At 30.6% G+C, this 19,460-nt stretch overlaps 2 protein-coding genes across 3 annotated transcripts in view; both read left to right on the top strand.

The window, feature by feature from the left end:
- The window catches only part of LOC112599154, a 172,039-nt gene extending 165,380 nt beyond the window's left edge, over window positions 1-6,659 (top strand). Inside the window, 7 exon segments of the mRNA XM_025345935.1 lie at window positions 153-301; window positions 964-1,456; window positions 1,458-1,819; window positions 2,379-2,505; window positions 4,946-5,126; window positions 5,282-5,548; window positions 6,333-6,659. Of these exon segments, the coding sequence (XP_025201720.1) occupies window positions 153-301; window positions 964-1,456; window positions 1,458-1,819; window positions 2,379-2,505; window positions 4,946-5,126; window positions 5,282-5,548; window positions 6,333-6,587 (1,834 nt within the window). The 3' untranslated portion in view covers window positions 6,588-6,659.
- A 7,447-nt stretch (window positions 6,660-14,106) lies between these two features.
- LOC112598830 (Hermansky-Pudlak syndrome 1 protein homolog) lies at window positions 14,107-18,498 on the top strand. 2 transcript variants are annotated; one of them, XM_025345461.1, is made up of 12 exons: window positions 14,107-14,226; window positions 14,580-14,732; window positions 14,815-14,927; window positions 14,988-15,233; window positions 15,328-15,476; window positions 16,324-16,442; window positions 16,539-16,780; window positions 16,860-17,099; window positions 17,276-17,420; window positions 17,528-17,641; window positions 18,120-18,196; window positions 18,260-18,498. In XM_025345461.1, the coding sequence occupies exons 1-12, from the start codon at window positions 14,107-14,109 to the stop codon at window positions 18,435-18,437; spliced, it is 1,896 nt and encodes a 631-aa protein (XP_025201246.1). In that variant the 3' UTR covers window positions 18,438-18,498. The 2 variants fall into 2 exon arrangements, with proteins under 2 accessions (XP_025201246.1, XP_025201247.1); XM_025345462.1 differs by lacking the exons at window positions 14,107-14,226; window positions 14,815-14,927 and having other exon boundaries at window positions 14,625-14,732.
- Window positions 18,499-19,460: the final 962 nt, after the last annotated feature.

The raw sequence follows: 19,460 nt of genomic DNA, 5'->3' as shown, positions 1-19,460 counted from the left end.
TTCGTTGCCAAACCTCGAAAGTATAATATTATTATAATACACAGTCGTCATCTGCATTTATAAGTTAAATACACTACCGCTATGTCGTTTTTATTACGAGTTAAAAAAAAAGTGAACGGTTTTTTTAAATGTACAAAACGTTTGTTCCGCAGGAGTCAATCGAAGGCTTCGTATCTGTCGGCGTACAAGAGAGAGCCAAGGGAGCGTGAAAAAGGACTTCCTAACTTTGAAGGAAGCTACAAGAGAACGGCGTCTCCGAACAGTGGAGGACGAGATGCTGCCACGGCCGTGGAACCGCAAGGTAAGCCAAAAAGCCCATCTTTTTCCATATAAGTAAAAATTCTTGAAAACCCCAATTAGTGTAACTAATTAATTACTGTAGTTTTAAATAGTGCAATAAATTATATATTTTATTTATCGACATTACTGAAAAGAAAGGTAATTGTTGTGTGCTGCGATTATCTAAATTAACATAAACACTATAAAGCGATTATTCAAAAAAAAAGAATTATAATAATAAACCGGTTTTTAGGTGAATATTATTATACAATTTTATTTTATAATATACATAAATAATAAATTTGCCCTACGACTTACGATAGTACAAGCGATACTATCTGAATGTTTCCGGCCTTGGTGATGAATAAATATAAAAATGTGTAGACTTTTTTCAATTTTACGTGGTGCAAAGATTAAATAACGTTTTGAACACGAGATGAAATCATTACACAAAATTCGATTAACCGATAGAAATCGTTTTATAAGCGCACTATTGTTTCTTCTATTCATGTACGTATTTTATTTGAAAAAAAAAATAATATTTAATTGTAATTTAACAGTATTTATCTTCAAATAACCCACATGCTAACTGTTATTATCTCTAAAAGTAAAAAGTTATAAAGCAACGATAGACTAAATAAATTGTATTCATTCGTTTAACAACAAAATGTACGGTGTGAACAGATGCGGAAAACGTGGCGCCAGACGGAAGCGACTGCTGCAACAATCTTTTGGATTCGGGCGGCGGTCGACTTCAATCCCTGCAGCTGGATCACCACCAAAACATCAACCACTTTAACAACAATAACAACACAGTAACTAGTCAACAACAGTCACCGCCCGGCAAACAGCAGTCCATCGATGCAATGGCCGCGGTTGTCGCGCCACCGTCACCACCGCCTCCGACGGTGTTGTCCGAGCGGCCAGTCGTCGATCAGCCGCCGCAACAGCAACAACAGCTGTCAAAAACTCTGCCACGCACCAACAATTCGGTTGGACAGGATTTCAAACGGTCGTCCCGGACTCCCCGCACTCAGTCAGACCCCTCCAACATGCCCAACAAGGCGGACTCGGCCATCACCAAGTTGCAGTTGATGATGATGCCGCCGCCCAGACACTCCGAGTCCGTGTCCAGCCTGCATCTGCAGAAACGGTCGCAGTCCGACCTGCCGACGGTAGTCCGGCGATTTCGGTCCCGGCGGCCCGGCGCCGCCACTGCTGATCCACTCGCCGTTGGCCGCGTCGGAAGCCAGCGAACCCGCCACTGCCGATGACCTCGACGAGCGTTGCACTTCTACCTGGCACACGGCCGAGCCCGCAGTCGCCGTGACCGCCAATGACCACCGTTACCCCAACCCGGTGTCCAGGAGCTGTTCGGCGGCGTCGTCGGATGCCACTTCGCAGACGGACATCAAGTCAATCGCTGACAGCATCCCGTCGGCAGTCCGGCGAAAGTCACCCGAAGAGATCGAATGCGAAGAACTGTCCCGCGATCTCATCAGCCTGCTGTCACCGTACAACAAATTTCTCAAAATAATAAGTGAGTTAATACTATATGGTCTATTACATTATAATTTGTATATGCATAACGCGGATTCTTGTGTATTTGCCTACTTAAAAGCTTCGGTCCCGTTTTTCGATTGATTTTACTTTTTAATATTGTGTAACAGCTACATATTGTAGTACTGCAGTGTTGAGCAAAAAACTTTTTATCATTGTAATGTCAATGAATCGTATCAACGGTTTTAAAATCGATATTCATTAATTCAATCTTTCGATAATTTCCAATTTTAAATTGTATAGATTTTATATACATTAATCATGTACTATTCGTTTTCCCAACATAATTGATGGTGAAGAGGGTATATCTGTTTGTCTCATTTTCGCTGATATATATTTAAATACTACCGTAAACCTTCAATAAAACCAAAATTATCATTCCCTTGAAATCCGTGTGCATTATATTCTAATCTGTCTTGTGTTGTTCGTTTTCTCGCTGCTCTTCAACGCGCAGAAATAAAGGACAAAGGTAAAACCATTATTTGCGTGCCCATACGTTATCCTCCATGTCTGACCTCGTCACATTTATTCCGTTTCAGCTCCCGGACCGGACGCCAAACGTTCTACTGACTATGTTTCTCCGCTGTTCCGCATGGACTTGGTGCCTAGGTCCAGAAATTCTGTCGCGGAAAAACTAACCGACTGCAGAAGCATCGACGCCACGTGGTAAGTCATGTTTTATGTTTACAAACCGTTCACGATCACAAATAATAACGTAATGTATGTTTGAGAGGACGCGGTTTATGTTTAGTTTTTAAACTGATTGTATACAATAAAACTCGCAGGGGAAAAAACATCGTTAAGCTTACTTAACGTACTCGACTCGGTTTCACATTAATTACATATAAGTGTACTGTTACAATATAAACGAATTATTAATTATTAAAATATTGTGTGTTGCACTTGCCGCCGTGCGTGTAGGTTTATAATAAATTACCGTAATAAGCATATGCGGTATTACCATAGACCTTATATACTCATAGACGGAACATCCGGTTAGTATGAGGGTGGGTGGTGTGGTAAAAGCAGTGATGTAAATTATCTAATAGAAAATATTGTTCTAATAAAATAGTAAATACATTTAAATAAATATAAGGTCTATGCCCTATGAATATTACCCATGTACATCGGTTGTTTGACGTTCGTTTCATAGAGACCTAACATGCGACGTGACGTTATCGATACGAGCAATAAATAATGCTCTAGTGGTGATGACTGATTAGCACTGCGTGGGGTAATTACGGCGATGATATTTTTTATGGTAATACAATTTTGAGCCGAATCCCGTGTGTATGGCGGTCGAGTTAATATAAATGCAGGTATAATGAATGTGACGAATTATGTATGCGTAAAATACACAAAGGATTATTTAAAGTGGTGTGTACATGACGACGTTTCGTCTGCAGTCACATATAGGTATATAATATACAAACAACACATTATATTATTACAAATAACGTTCGAGTATTTAACTACGATCTTGTATGGGCCCATTGGTTTCGGAATAATCCTCAGACCGTGTATAACCGGTAACCGCCGTGATATACTTAACACAGCCAGGCTCTGGTAGATAATCCTAACAGAATTCAACGACACGTCATCGCAATATAATATAGTCTGTGTTCCATTTAATACCAGTCACAAGTCGGAAAACGTGCGCTTTTAAATCCGATATTAAATCACGTTCAAAAGTGTTTTGGTAAAATATTTTTGTACCTGCCGCCGGATTGGGGACATAACGGTGTGCGTGCATTGAACCAAACGAAAATGTAATAAACGTCACGATGTCGATCGGCTTACGGGACTCGGGGCTTAAGGGAGCCTAATGCAAGGCATCAAAAAATCTGTGATACATTTACTATTATTTCGGGCACCCAGGATTTATTGTAAAATAATAGATATACAATCAAATTAATTTCGATTTCGTTGAATTTTTAGTATCTGTTAATTATTTATTACACGTTGATCTGTATAATAATATGTTTTATATAATATTTTATCAGCATATTTATCTTATTATGTGTATTGTGTATACAACTTCTTATCTATATTACCGCATGCACACTCTTTAGGTAGGTATTGTTTATTTTTTTTATCACTGTTATACTGAATTATTCCGAACAAGTGGCGCTTTAAGTGTATACCATGTACACACATATGTGTCAGAACAGTACGTGTGGTGCAATCATCTTGAGTATATCGTCGCATTATTCTCATCGGTCTCGATTTATTTTTGTGTAAAATACCTACCTAATAAAATAAAAATATGTAAATTGTAATCTCTGGTCAACGGTGGCCAAAGTCGGTTAAATTCCATTGGATGATGTCGTCGCATTAAAATGAAATCTAACATATTTAGGTACAATATATACTTAATTTTAAGAGATCAAGTTTAAATATAATTTGTGTTTTTACTATAGTTTTATAATTTATGTGTATGCCATATGGTTTAGATACGAGCTTTTAATATATTACTATATAAACCCATAAAAAAACTAAATATTCAGTCCCCGAATTTTATCGCTCGTATTTTTAATTTTTCCGTAAGTACATTAAACTCATACCGTACGCTTTAAGTAGGATGATTATTTTAATGTCCTGTTCGAATAATTATCATACATTATTATTATCGACTTCATTATAACGTGTACATACATTATTATTATCGACTTCATTATACCCGCACCGCAAATGGTTAATATATTTTCTATAACGGTGACAGTACATAATTTTATGTAGGTATTAATGTATAATTAAACATTTATACAGTTCATGTTTACAAATACAACCACGTAAATTCGTCGACGGGTTTAACACGTCATAGCAACTGATGGTTTTATTTTACACGACGGTCAAATTTCATTATTAAATCATTCATAAGATAGTCTATCTTATAACTCATGTATTCCACGTGTCTATCTGAGTTATTCGTTCTAATCTTTATAAATTATTTGTTTTAAAAAAAAATTATTTCTATCATTTATTATAGAAAGTCAATATTATTTAATTATTATTTGATACCTAATTAAGATTTTTTTGGTTTGTTTAAAATTAAAATTAAAAATGTGAGATGGATTTATTTTGATATTTTACGATTTGTTTACAGCGGCCCAAATACCTCCACAATAAGCACCTCCTCAACTACCACCGCCGCCGGACTGTCGGCCAACTCATCCTACTACACTACGTCCGAACCTAAGACGAAACTCCTGAATCCGCAGCCCTGCAGCCGGCAGATACAACCTCCAGCCGAATGCAACGGGATCGGAAACTTGCAAAAGAAAAAGGCGAGTACAAAATAATATATTTTATTTTATCACGATAAACGGTGTTTAAGATTTATATATTATATAATATTGAAATATTAATTACGTAACAGTAAACTTGTTTTCGTAAAAAAAAGTACATACATTTCCAGCTAACAAGAAAAACCATTTTTCAGGCGGACTTAGTATCTCGACTAGATAGAAAGCTGAAGGTACTCCGAGATGAACAAATTGCACTGGCTGAAGAGACGACGCTGAACGAAACTCTTGGCGTGTCGGTGGCCGATCGAGTTAAATCTGTGGCCAAACCTCAGGAAGCCAATAGGTTCAAAACTCACGTACAGGAAGTGGGCCACATTACCAGTCTACTATTGAGCCTGAGTGGACGTTTGGCCCGAGTGGAAAACGAATTGCTCAACTTGGACGCGGACCATCCGGAAAAGGTAAAATAATAATAATAATCGTTAGTATGAGACCGTGTGTGTCACACAGGCTTAATTATGTAAAACTGTGACCGAAATACTCTCTAGGTGGTATTTTTTTAATAGAATCAAGTATAATAAGATAATTATATATTTTTTTTCATGTGACTTTTATTGAGCTAGATTACACGATTGTTCATTAACCGAATCTATATCGGTTAATGTGATTTTCCGACACGGTATAGTGGCATGCGATTAGCCCATTAAATTTTAACGAACCCTTGAATTAATCATTTTTTTTTTACGACCTGGAATAAACTATTATAGTAATGTTATAATGTATATATTATAGTGTGTCACAAATGTTTATACAAAATCAGTATTGAAAAAATATAAATCCACCAGTTTTTCTTAGTTTTAATCTAATTACAATTTGACCACATAACGCATATGTCTGATACACTGATCGAAAACTATTAGTTTTCATAATATATATCATTATAATAAAATCGGTACTGTTTATCTAAACTTAATTTTTCCACTGTCGATCATTGAAGGTTCATTTTTAGCTAACAGCCAGGTTGAAGTGGAATTCTTCTCCGGCTATTTATCCGACTCCGTAAAGTTCTCTATGGTTAATTACTAAAGGGCTCACTTGCTTTTGAATTTCACGGTCTATATGATTAGTGTCATTGGTTTATCTGTATTATGCAAATAACAATTATATTAATTAATTTTAATATAAATTATGATAGTAATAATAATAAAAAATTTAACATTTTTTTTTCTTTTTGCCGTCCTGTAGAAGATGCTGGAGGAGAAAAAGTGTAAGGTGACTGAACAACTGGAAGAGGCCAAGGCGCTTAAGGGAAATATCGACAGACGCGGTGAATTTGTGTCAACCATATTGAGACGATATTTAACAGCCGACGATTACTCAGACTATGATCATTTCATTGCGATGAAAGCCAAGCTATTGATCGACGCACGCGAGATTGCGGACAAAATACAGCTGGGCGAGCAGCAGTTGCGCGCGCTCAAGGAATTCATCAGAGACTAAAATTAAATTTAAATGTTAACGCGTTTAAAATAAATATTACATAATAATTTAATAAAAATATATATGTTTATATGATAGGTGCAGTAAAAAAAAAAAATTAAAATAAATTACCATAAGACAACTAAATCATAAAATATAATATATTATAGTAAAACAGAACCGCATTTAAGCGTGTGCATGCAGTCTAAGGAAAACTGTAGATAAAACATTTTGACTGAAACACAGAAACAATTTAAATGGGGTTAGCCCGTCAGATCTCTACAATCAGAACGCCTCACGTCTTATCACTTCTCTCCAAACCAATCGCTCATACGTCGAAGTCGCATCGGCTCTATACGTGGGTGTTTGTATATGTGTTTTATACTTATTTATTCTCGAACAACGTGTGTGTGTTTTTTAATATTTCTGTGTAAATATCTACTCGAAATTGTATAAGTCGAGACGAGCATAATTTAGTCATAGTATTTTATTGTTTTCACTAAAACCATCTCAAACGGTCTTCTCTAGTCGACGAGATCCGTCGTTCGCCAACCCCCGTTGGCGATGCTCCGTCAAAACATGATAATAATAATGGTAGATTGTAAGATGATATTATTATGTTGTAATAATATTTTATTCGTTTGTTAAGGCGTGCGGTTAGAATATATTTTTTATTTATAAAAGGCGGACGATAATATTTTTATTAAATCAGAGAATCAAACTACTATTCGGACTCGCAGTTCGCACACAGAACCTCCCCCCACCCGTCACTCCAGTCACCATTCACAGTGTTCTGATATTCGCCACTCCGATCGAGTGAAAACAAAACCCGATTTGGATCGCAAAAGTCTCGGATGACGACGAATGTAACGGCATAAATAGGCACAAACAAATTAAACTGAAATAATATTAATCATACAACAATATGTAATACTATATTATTTAATATTATTATTATGTATGTGTGCGCGCGCGTGCGCCCCTTGTACCTCTGTGCAGAGATGAATTTTCTAATAATATATATCGTAGTTTAATATTATGTTATTATTAACTTTAAAAGTCTTAATTTATCCTTGTTATGCATTTACTGTAAATATTTTTAGTGAAATGTATTGTTAAATCTAACATAATATTGTGTTGTATTATAAACATTATTAGAAACCGTGTATGTGTGTGTTGTACAGATTTTAATGAAGAAAATATATTAATATAGTGAACCGTCTTTGGTGCTATAATAAAAATGAATTTTACGTTTTATTTTTTTCCCACCCTTTAGTGTTGTTATGCGTTACAGCAGAGCCTACAACGTTTTGATTAGTTCTCGTGACGACGGACCGTTTGTAAACAAACAATCAATTCGAGTAATAATGACAAGTCGCTGGCGCTTTACCGTTTTTTTTTTTTTTTATTATGGAGTGTATAATTGCTAAGACATCACATAAACATGTGTGGCTTAGATGCCGTAAACAAATTATATTATGATCATTACAGTTACACAATATAATATATTGTTTAAATTTATATTTTTAGGAGCCCGAGGCAAACAATATTTTAAGGCCCACGCTTTATGATATAAACAGTAGAGCATATTATGTTCAATTAATCTTTAAAGCATGTGTACAAGTAAAATTTTATTCGACAAATTATTTAATGTTAGCCGTATGGTATGAGACAAAATAGTACAATTTAATTTATTGTAAAAGAAATTGAGTGAATTGTTTTCCTAAACAGTAAATGAATCTCTCCATTGTTTTTGTCACATCTACCCAATCTATATATTACGAAATAATAAATTTAAATCGTTTATTCATTAAAATAATAGATTTAATTAACATCAAAATAATAATGTGCGTAATAGCATAGACCATATTATAGTTATTACTTAACTAATGGAATAGAATTTGTATTCCTGTTTTCAAGTTTCAGTTTTAGTATTGATAATGGAATACAAATCAAATCTTGTGGTAAATAGACTTCTAAGACTACAGACAACGCCACAATCATATATTCATAAACAAGTGGCAGTTGTGTTTAGATAATAGTGACTGACATTGCTGTCTTCTGATAAATTGATGGCGTGGTATTAGGCGAGGCCATTGGTAAGAATGATACTTCTATAATAATAATAATAATAATAATAATAGTAATATAAATGGCTAGAACAATATTTTAAACTACAATTACTTTTATTATTTATAAAGAGTTAAATATGACGTGTTAAATGACAAATTATCACAAATTAAATATTTTCTCAGAATGATCATGCGATACTATTGATACTTTTATTAATATTATTTTGTAGATACTAGTATTTACTTTTTTACATTTTAAAAATCAATTATGTTTCAGTGACTAGGGGCAAATGCCCTAATAATATCCCCCTTTAAACCCGGCACTGAGGTACTTTAAGTTTCTCAGTACAATAGGTCTTGAATACGTAATGGTTATTTATTGGAATCAAAATTCGAGAACAAGTTTAAAAGAATCAAAATACTTGCAACATACTGTTAAGTATTAAAACAAAATACTTAGTCGGGAGTATTATTTTGGTTACTATATGATTGCATTTTCAAATACTTTAAGCTTGAGACACTAGGTAGTAGGTAGTGATGATTTAAAAATTAATTAATGAAAGCAAAATAATATGGCAAAACTGTAATCGGTACCAATTGTCAATTATATTTTCATGAAAAGCAATGGGACAAGTGTAAACAATTCTTGTTGGTGCGTCTTATACGTGTCCAATCAGTGGCGGCTCGTGAGGTTCACGTTAAGTGGTGCACAAAAAATTTATGAGATATCTATGTTAGATGGTAAAAAAATTTATTTTGGTATAGGTACATACCACGAATAATACCAAAATAACGTACTTACTTATCTTATCTAAATTAAATTTTTTTAAGCATTTTACCCCATTCAAATGTGAACTAATGTGAGAAGTTTATTTTTCATGCATTTTGATTTTCAAATTTAAATGAGCCAAATCGTTTATAATACCTTTTTGTACCCAATTATTATCACCAGATTTTCGAGAAAAACTGTTATTTAATAAATATTCAATAGTAACCATGTTTGATTGTTTGATTGGTAGTTACAAACACAAAATTAAAACTACAGGTACCCACGAAAAATAATTGATAAAAGTATAAAATTAATAATATTAATATTCGTACAAAGAAACTATTAAACGCAAACCGTACACGACACGCTGTTTGACGAAACTAATGGCAAATAATAGCTAATCATAACAATATGATTTTAATTTGTTTTTATATTATGAACGTTGATGTTATCATAGACGTATTATAATAATAATAATAAGTCAATGGATATTATAGTAGTTATTAGTTGATTTGACAGCTGCACACTGGCAGCAGTTGATGGATACTGTACAATGATGCATTGATGTGTTATCGTTTCGACGAATGACACGATATCGCGATAGCGCGACAATAAAATAGGATCGGTGCACACATTAAATGTGCTCCAAATTGCCATGTATTACTAACCGGCGTGTTGAGGCATGTAGCTAATTTTTATACGGCCGCCCGGAGCACAAACAACTTGTGCTCCGCGATATTATTTAATCGTTTATAAATATATTTCTTAACATAAAAGCTGCAAAAACTTGTTTTTATTAATAATTTTTTTAATTACAGTCCATTTGTATAATCATCAATTATATTATGTTATTATGGCATATAATAATTTTTTATATAATTTTTTTGGGTGGTTCACGTGCTCCTGTGCACCATACCACGAGCCGCCACTGTGTCCAATTTTATTATCGTGTTGAAGAATTCAAAAGAATTATGTTAGATATTAATTAATGTTATTGTATAACATGTTTATTATTGAATATTATGATTTCAATGTGGCCGCGAAACTCGGATGACAGTTTTATTCTGATTGCACATATTACCTATACATTACTTATTATAGTAATTACTTATTTTATATATTATGTTTCGTTTGAGTATCGGTTTTCGCATCACATATTATACCGAACACGATGTCCGGTCACGAGATCGTATGAGCGTTGTAGAATATATAAGTAGAACACTATACTTATGAGATGGCCGAATGGGTAAGTTTTTCCCTGGTGGCGAGTGGGAGGCTAGAATTATATCTCGAGGTCGCTTCGCAAACACGCAATGGCTTCTCCTTTCCTCTGCTTTCCTTTCGAATACCCGACTACAAAATAAATATACATTACATTAGTCGTTATTTGCTTTTACAGAATTATTTTTGTTCCAATTTTCTAATCCTCATTTAACTTATACATATAGTAGATATATCATGTAGATTATGATAAACTTATAGATACTTAATACCATATTAATTATTGTAATATTACTATCAGAGTTTGTACAAAAAATCCTAATTATAGTCCAATGAAATCGGGTCTGCTTAAAAAATTAAAAAGAAATCACCAATAGTACAAACCCGGACTACTGCAGTCCATATGTCCTCCATAATTTTTAACTAGGTATGATCAAATATATATATATTGTACATAATATATAGGTACTTACTTTTGCATTTATTTTATTATTAAAAATTTGTATAATTTATTTATTTATTGTATTGTTTATTTTATTTATGCCGGGGTGATAACAAACAAGTACCTACCGTTATTTTAAAAACTAAAAAGAAAATTTCATATGAAATTAAACAAATTTAAATTTATTCAAAACTTTAGACTCGTTACTTTTATAATAATGTACCTTATATTACAATTTAATACATGTTACAATGTTAGCCACATTAATACATTTACATTATATATTATTTAATAATTTACAAAACATTTTTATCGATTTTAAGACTATTATATACCTATTTATTTTAATGTATTTAAATATTCAATGTCATAATATGTTATTCAAAAGGTAAAAATTTACTCCTTTTTTACAAAGACCTAGAAATCATACTTCTTAATCCTAATCCATTTGAAAAAATTATCTTTCAACTTCGGTTTATAACATTATCTAATTGGATTTTTTTATTTTTTATGTTGGGGGACTGAGGGAATGTACTTTTTAGGCTCAAAATGCGCTTTAGAGATGGGAAGCATTGTTGAGTTTTCTACTGTTGGTAGATGTTTTAGGGCACTAAACATAATCATTCCTTAATTTAAGTTACATACTTTCATCAGTTTTCTAGTTATTAATAATAATTGCCTAATATAGTAACATATAAGTATTATTTTGAAGTAAAAAAGTAAATTTTATGAATCAATCTACCAAGTATTTTAACTTAGGTCGATATATAGGTATACAAGTGATATAAGAATTCTCATCAATTAATAATAACTAAATGAAAAAACCCTTTTTTGGAGTATGAGTTTTATGATATTATCTGAATAATAATGATAAAATAATAAATATATGATCAAAACAATTTCAACCTAGCTCGAATTTATACCATTTATAATTTTAAAAAAATATAAGTACCCAGTTTAGTGTTAACACATCAAATCAGCATATTTCATCTTTATAATTATTAATTGTGTTAGTTATCAATGACTTGTCATTGTCATATAGGTTACCGTCTACCGATCTACATTTAAATTTTAAATATAAATTAAGTGTTTCACTTCAGATTATATCTATATAATGTATAGTCCAGTCTCCGGTAGTATACAAATCTTAATTAAATAGTACTGTAGTAACAGATTTTTTATGGACTCACTCACTCATATAAATATATACGAGTATATATATATATATCTAACTATTGGAATTAACAGGGTCCGCATTTTTCCTTCAAGTATACGTAATATTATATATTTATGTACTTAGAAGGTATCAGTGTCGTGTTTAGTATTTCTAAAAGGAGGGGGATATAAGTTTTTTTTTACAAATAGAAGTACAAATTTATATTATTTGACCCAATTCACCACTGATGTAGTAACTAGTAGGTACCTCGTATTGGTGATAATGGAGTTTCTAAATCATTTATACATAATTTATTTATTTAATAAAATTAAAGATAGTTAATAGATTTATGTGTTGGTTATTTAATAAATTATCCATTGATTAAAAATATAATATATTTAATCAATGGTTTAACTAGAATAAAATTTAATGATATTCACAATTTTTAAAATATACATATTTTATAAATCAATTATATATTTACAAAAGTAATAAATCATAAAATCATAATTAATATTATCTGCCTGCCTTTCTTTTGATGTATTATTTAATACGATGATATGTTACAACTTACAATGAATAATAAAATAATGTAGAAGGAGAGAAAATAATTATTGACCATTCTCGAAGTAGGTACGTTATGAGGGGAAAAAATATTTTACCATTCATTCATTGTGTGTACCTATAGGCTATAATAGGAATTCGTATATTATATAGGTACTTATAAGTTATAAATGTTATTGCTTATTCATAATTCGCCCGGCTTTGACGATGTTAAACAAGTAATGCTTTTGGGATTATATCATCCCATATTTTGTTGTTTTTGTTGTTGTCGATCAACTTGACTCGCACAGAAAAAAGTATTTGTTTTTATTTTAACAACAAACGATGATGAAAAATTGATAGATAAAAATAAGGTCTCCCCACCAGGAGCGTGACCCCGGAAGGCGTATCGGCCGTTATAAACGTAGTGGAAGTGTATAGGCCGTAGAACGCCACTGATTAGTACGACCGTTTGCTATGAATAATATACCTACAATACGTCAATATATACCTTTACGGCTGTACCTAAATTAAATCGTCCGCCAATACAGCTGAAAAAACATTTAACGATCCTTTACATCAGGGGTCGGCAACCTTTTTAACCACACAAGCCATTTTTTTTTTCAATTGTTCATCAAGGGCCACATTAAAAAAAAAAATTACATATTATGATATAATACTTATAATTGTATTGCTATTATGAAACGGTTAGATTAGATTTTATTTATAAAGGAAAAAGAATTATATAATATTGAAAATTATATGAAAAATGTTATTGAACAAAAGTAAAACACAAAAATTAACCACCTTTGTGCGGGCCATCAAAAATTGCTTTGCGGGCCGCGGGTTGCCGACCCCTGCCTTACATCGTCGTCGACTCGGTTTTATGATTTACGAGACTTGGGTCGAACACACCAAAGATAATAATATTATTGTGCTATTACCGCCGCTGATAAGACTGGACTGTCCGACTTCGAATTCGCCGACTGGCGCCACGGCACGACCACCGGACACCGGCTGCGCGCGCATTCGCTTATTGATATCGACTGTGTTTCAAATAGCAGCTTTAGCTTATAGTACGCAACGTAATTCGATAACAGGTATCTTCAATCTTCATCGCTTATTGCTTAATCTCGTATAGTATTATGCCATGTTATTTTGAAGTTACGCAGTCATTGCTTACGTAACCGATCAAAGTTTTTAGTCCTATTTACGACCAACAGTCGTCGGCCGACAACTGCAGACGTTGACGCTGTCGTCTGTCGTTATAAGTTTTTGGGTGCCCAATATTGTTTGTTGTTTTCAGCCTGTGTCGTTCTCGTCGTCGAACAACAACAATGCGGTGTCTTATGGTGTTTGACAATTTAAACGACATAGTGTTCATGAAATGCGACATTGCATTCTGCCAACACATTCGGAAAATCGGGATTTCGCAAGACCTTATAAAACCAACAGAGGTATATATATTTTTCCCAATTTGTATTAAGTATCGATATAGGTGTTTGGTTTTATATTTCATAGATAGACGTAGGCCCTAGACAGTAGGTAGTGTTGTACTTTAGTTTTTGTTTGATATTGCTGGTGTAGAATATTATTTCTACACTATTGATTTTAACTCGATGGCTATTTATTATCAACCATTTAATAGTTTATTTAAAATGGAGTTCTACTTAAATTCAAGTTGTTCAACAAATGATAACTTAACAAAACCCTTCAGTTGTATTTGTTTTTTTAACTATGTATTTTAATCCACATTTACCTACTATTGCAAAAACAAATATTTTACTGTGTTCTGTTGTATGTTTTTAAGAATGAAAATGAAAACTGTGAAAAAATTGATTCAGATCTAATACTTCAGATTTTTTCACCAATGGTTACGTCTCAGAGAATTATGAATTGTCATTTTTCAAATCGGTATACCTCAATGCAGTGTCAAAATGGAACAAATATTGTTTTTGATGAGGTAAATAAATTAGTTATAGAATAAATATGCATATACATTTAAGTATTGGTATATATTTAAGTGCTGTTTTATTTATTACCAGTACTTGGGTCATTTGTTCATTTATATTGGTGATATGGAGGTGTCTTGGCAACAAAAAATACTTAGTGTATCAATTTTATTTATAAAAAGAATCTGTGGTTCTGATGTTTCATTGTAAGTTTAAAATATGTTTAAAGGTACATGATATTATAATATATGCCTATTGTGTCGTAGATTGAAATATAGTCGCCGTCGTCGTTTTCTGGTTTCTAAGCTTTTAGACGTTTGGTTAAAACGTTCAAGTGAAGAACAATGTGTATTAATTGAAGCCGTTGAACAATTAACTGTCAGTGCAGAACTTTCTACAGCTGCATTAACTGCTGCTAAAACAGCAGCCGAAAAAATGAAAACAAAATCTGCCTTTTCTAGGGTTCATATTCTCATAATGGTTCGACAAAAATTTTTGACTTTGTATTCTAGGTAATTATTATATTCTTCATTTAATGTTTACTATGAACAAGTAAAGATTTAAGTCTTATAATTTTATTGTTATTATTTAATTTATTGATCTCAGTCGCAATGCAACTGATCTGGCTGCGGGTGATACATTATTCTTAGCACTATTAGCTGAGGCTATACAATCAGTTGATTCGGAACCCAAGGATAAATCAGATCTTGATGTAATTATTGTGGAAAAAGACGATTCACTACAGTTGGAAAATAGTAAGAAATGTTTTTAAATTCCTTTAAAAAAATAAAATACTTAGTTTATCTTATATTTTTTGAGCCATAGTGTATCTTTCTTGTATAATAGTTTCAAAGTAAATAGGTATAAGCTACAAGTCATTTACTCTTCTTTTGGTTATTGATGGTGTATATATTTAAAAAAATATACAGAATAAATTCAATTTATAATTAATTTATTAGTTATTAAAAAAATAATTTAATTTATTTTATGATCATGATATGATGTAATAATCAATAATAATTTGTACTACTTGACTATAAATATCATTAAGTATATCTTGGTTTAATACTTGATTTCTTTAACAAATAAATGGACAATATTTTGTTCAAAATATTTATTTTTTTAAATATCATTTTAGTTTACTTGTATTATATATTCAGTTAATTCACATATTTTATATATCTAATGAGACGTTTATTAACTTAAGATTAATAAACATGAATATAATTCAATTTTGTATTATAATAGATTAAGTTAACTATGTTAATTTAATCTTTTAATAATTATTAAATACCATTAATAATTTATAAAATATTAAAATCTCAGAATATAATATTATTTTTTATTAATGAAAGTTAATAGATTTTTGGTTTCAAGCCATATAAATGTTGACTTACCTTTTTTTATCAATTAATTAAAATAACTAAGTATCTGTTATTTCTTTTTATGCATGCATCGTTTATTTGTCTAATTCATAGATTCAGTACTGATAATATGTGTTTTATAAAATGGAAAAATGGCTCCAATTATAGTAAATGATCTAATTAAACATACTATACAGTTAAAAATTAAAAGTAAGTATTTAATTTATGTTTTATTCAGATGTGCCACGAAACAAAATTAACAGTTTACTGATTCTTTTGGGTCAAAATGGATTAAAATTAAATGCTGTACATTTATCATATATAACTGATGGTGTTCCATTATTTATCATTCATGAGGTAATATTGAATTCACTTAAATATTAGTTTAATTAAGTATTATTTCCTTTTTTTTTTCTTTTAATAATAATTTCTATTATTACCTATTTGTTTTAGATTGGTAATGAAGTTTTTAATAGTAGTGTAATTGATGCATTAACATCATTTTGCTCAATCCAAGAAATCCAAATTCGAGGAACTGTAGATCGTGAAGCACTTAAAATTGCTTATGATACAGTTGATAGTTCCATGAAAAAAATTATTGATTTGTTTAAAAAGAAAAATGCCCCATTTGCTCCAACTCGAAGTGTTCTTGCCATAATTACCACTTTAGCTACCAGATGGGAGCCATTAAAAAAGTATTGACATGTGGATTTTTTTTTTTTTTTAGTAATAAGTAATAGCCAATAAATTACAAAAATTAATTTTCATTTTTAGGAAATACATCGAGTACTTTAAAAATAATGATAGTTCATCATTAGTTGCTATAGAATCAAGCAACTTAAATATTATATGCAGTCTAAAAAATCTTCATCATCATTGTATGCTCAACGAATCATTGATTGACAATTATACAAAAGAAGCAGTAAATGAAGCTTCTGCAGTGGTCGCTGTTATGTTACGTGATTATACTTCATTTTTTGAGGTGAAAGCGATGAATAATTTCACAATGAGATCATATCCTTTTAAATTAAATAATAAATTATAAAAACATTTAGGTAAATATTAAGCATGATATAGAACAAAAATACTGTATTCTTACTATTTACATTTGTTTATTTTTAATTTTATTCTGAAGGCATTTTTCTTTTAAATGAGATAAAATATATTTTCTTTAATTCCGTTTCTTTTACAAGGTCGACATTAAATATTAATAAATATTTAGAAGAATTCCCAGGTCTAGTACATTTTATCTATGTAGATCGAATGTCTCATCGTATGATAGCTCCAGGGTTGGAGTTTGCATCACAAGAAACACTTGAACTCACTAAAAAAAAGGTAAAAAGAATAAATTATTTCATAAATTAACCAAGAATATGTATTTTTATTTGTAAGTTTAGTCATTATATAAAAAAAAAAATAATGTAATATTTTGTTTTACTTAGGTATGGTCTATGATCGATTTTAGTAGACAGCATCTGAGAGATGGACATTTTATTGTTCTATGGAAAGATAACACTTTTACATATTCCTATTTTTTGTGGTTTGAAGATCAATCAGTAAGTGGTTTTAAAATAAATTTAAAATATTTTATATTTCAATATGAGAAACTGATAATTTCTTCATTCTTGTTATTTAAGAATACAACTATTTTTACAATTATTTTTCAAGGTTAATTATTTAATTTTCAAGCAAGATAATACGACTAAAAATTATTTAAAAAAAAAATATTTTCAAAAACATTAATATATTTTGAAAAGATGAGTGTTGTTTTATAAAAAAACCATTCTGTATATATTAATACATATTGTATTTAAAAGTTTTAAATTATTGTAAATATCATATTACTTGACTGTTTTCTATTGTTTATTAGTTTATTACCTAGAATACAAATTATAATTTAGAAGTTTATAACATTTTACTATCAATATATTATTATTTTTAAGGTTAAAGAATATTTTATTGTGAAATTAAATAAATGCATATTTTTAGAGAAATAATATTTGGTCCCTATTTGACTATAAATTTTGATTTTAGGGTACATCGATAAAACCAAGAGTTCAACCCACAACTTCAGAGTTATTTCCAGGAATATTAAATGGTGATTACTATGAGTGAGTGGAAATAAAATGGTTTTGTCTGTTGAAAGTTTTTTCAAGTGAATTAATTGTTTTTAGAAAGCTTATGGAACAATGTTTTCCAAGAATACCTAAAGGAAAAGTACGCTGTTTTGAACTATTCTGTGTACATTTAGGACTAGCAACTGCTTCCTGTGTGTTAGAACACTCTCGGAGATTATCAGCTACTGTATGGGAAGTAACTGGAAGACCTAGTAATCTTCTAGATTTGTTTTAAACTGTTTTTTTTAAATGTTTCATTTTTTTTTTTTTTTTTGTGTGTTTTATATATATATACAATTAACATTCTGTTTTTATTGATCTCATAATATTTTGATGTCACTTAAATTTTTTTATTTAAATATCCATTATTTATTTATTGTTTACTTATATTTTTATTATTTTATGTTATGTTTTAATTTAAATGTTTTATTATTATTTATAGATTTACTCAATAACAATATTACTGTTACTACTTAATAATGAACTTTAAACTTTGAATTCAAACCATTTTTATGTGCCAATTTATTAGCCAAAAATTGATTAAGCACTGTATAATTATTTTTACTTTTGTGTATTATAATAATTATATAATTGTCTGAAAAAAAATAAATATTTTATTACCTATATAGTTATAGTAAATATTTTTATAAGGTTCTACAATATATTTCATATCATTAGTCAAATATACAATACTACTTGTACGCTTAACTTTTTATCATTATTTTTAGTTAAATTAATGTCATACACATGTATGATGTTATTATTAAAATACAGAAGGAAATGAGTAAAACATCTATTCTTTATGTGCCTGTTAATGATAATAGTCAACAAATCATTGAATATCTGAAGTACTGTCAGTTGTCAGATACCAAAATTGAATTGCATACAGAAAGACAAAACTATATATCACAATATAAACCTAACCGTTTGTTAAATTACTAATATTTTCAAATTACCATAGACCTCACACCATCCAAACCCATTATTGTGGAATTTATTGCCATTGGTACACAATATAACAATATACCATCAAAAAAACTAATCATTTAAATTTTGATTTCAATATGTCAACATTATCAGAAAAATTATCCAGTAAATATTTTACAGTGGAAACCTGAGATTTTTATATGAAAAATAACATACAATAATGTCAATAATATTATGATCAAAATGTAAAAATTAGACATATGTATGAATGTATATTGTTTTTGATCACTTATACAACTATATTTGCTGTTACATGTGATAATAATTTAAA

This window comes from Melanaphis sacchari, unplaced genomic scaffold (assembly GCF_002803265.2).
Source record: "Melanaphis sacchari strain LSU unplaced genomic scaffold, SCAv2.0 Contig4_pilon_pilon, whole genome shotgun sequence".
Classification (NCBI taxonomy): Eukaryota; Metazoa; Arthropoda; class Insecta; order Hemiptera; family Aphididae; genus Melanaphis; species Melanaphis sacchari.
The sequence above is the reverse complement of the archived record's forward strand: the minus strand, read 5'-3'. Positions and strand labels throughout refer to the sequence as shown.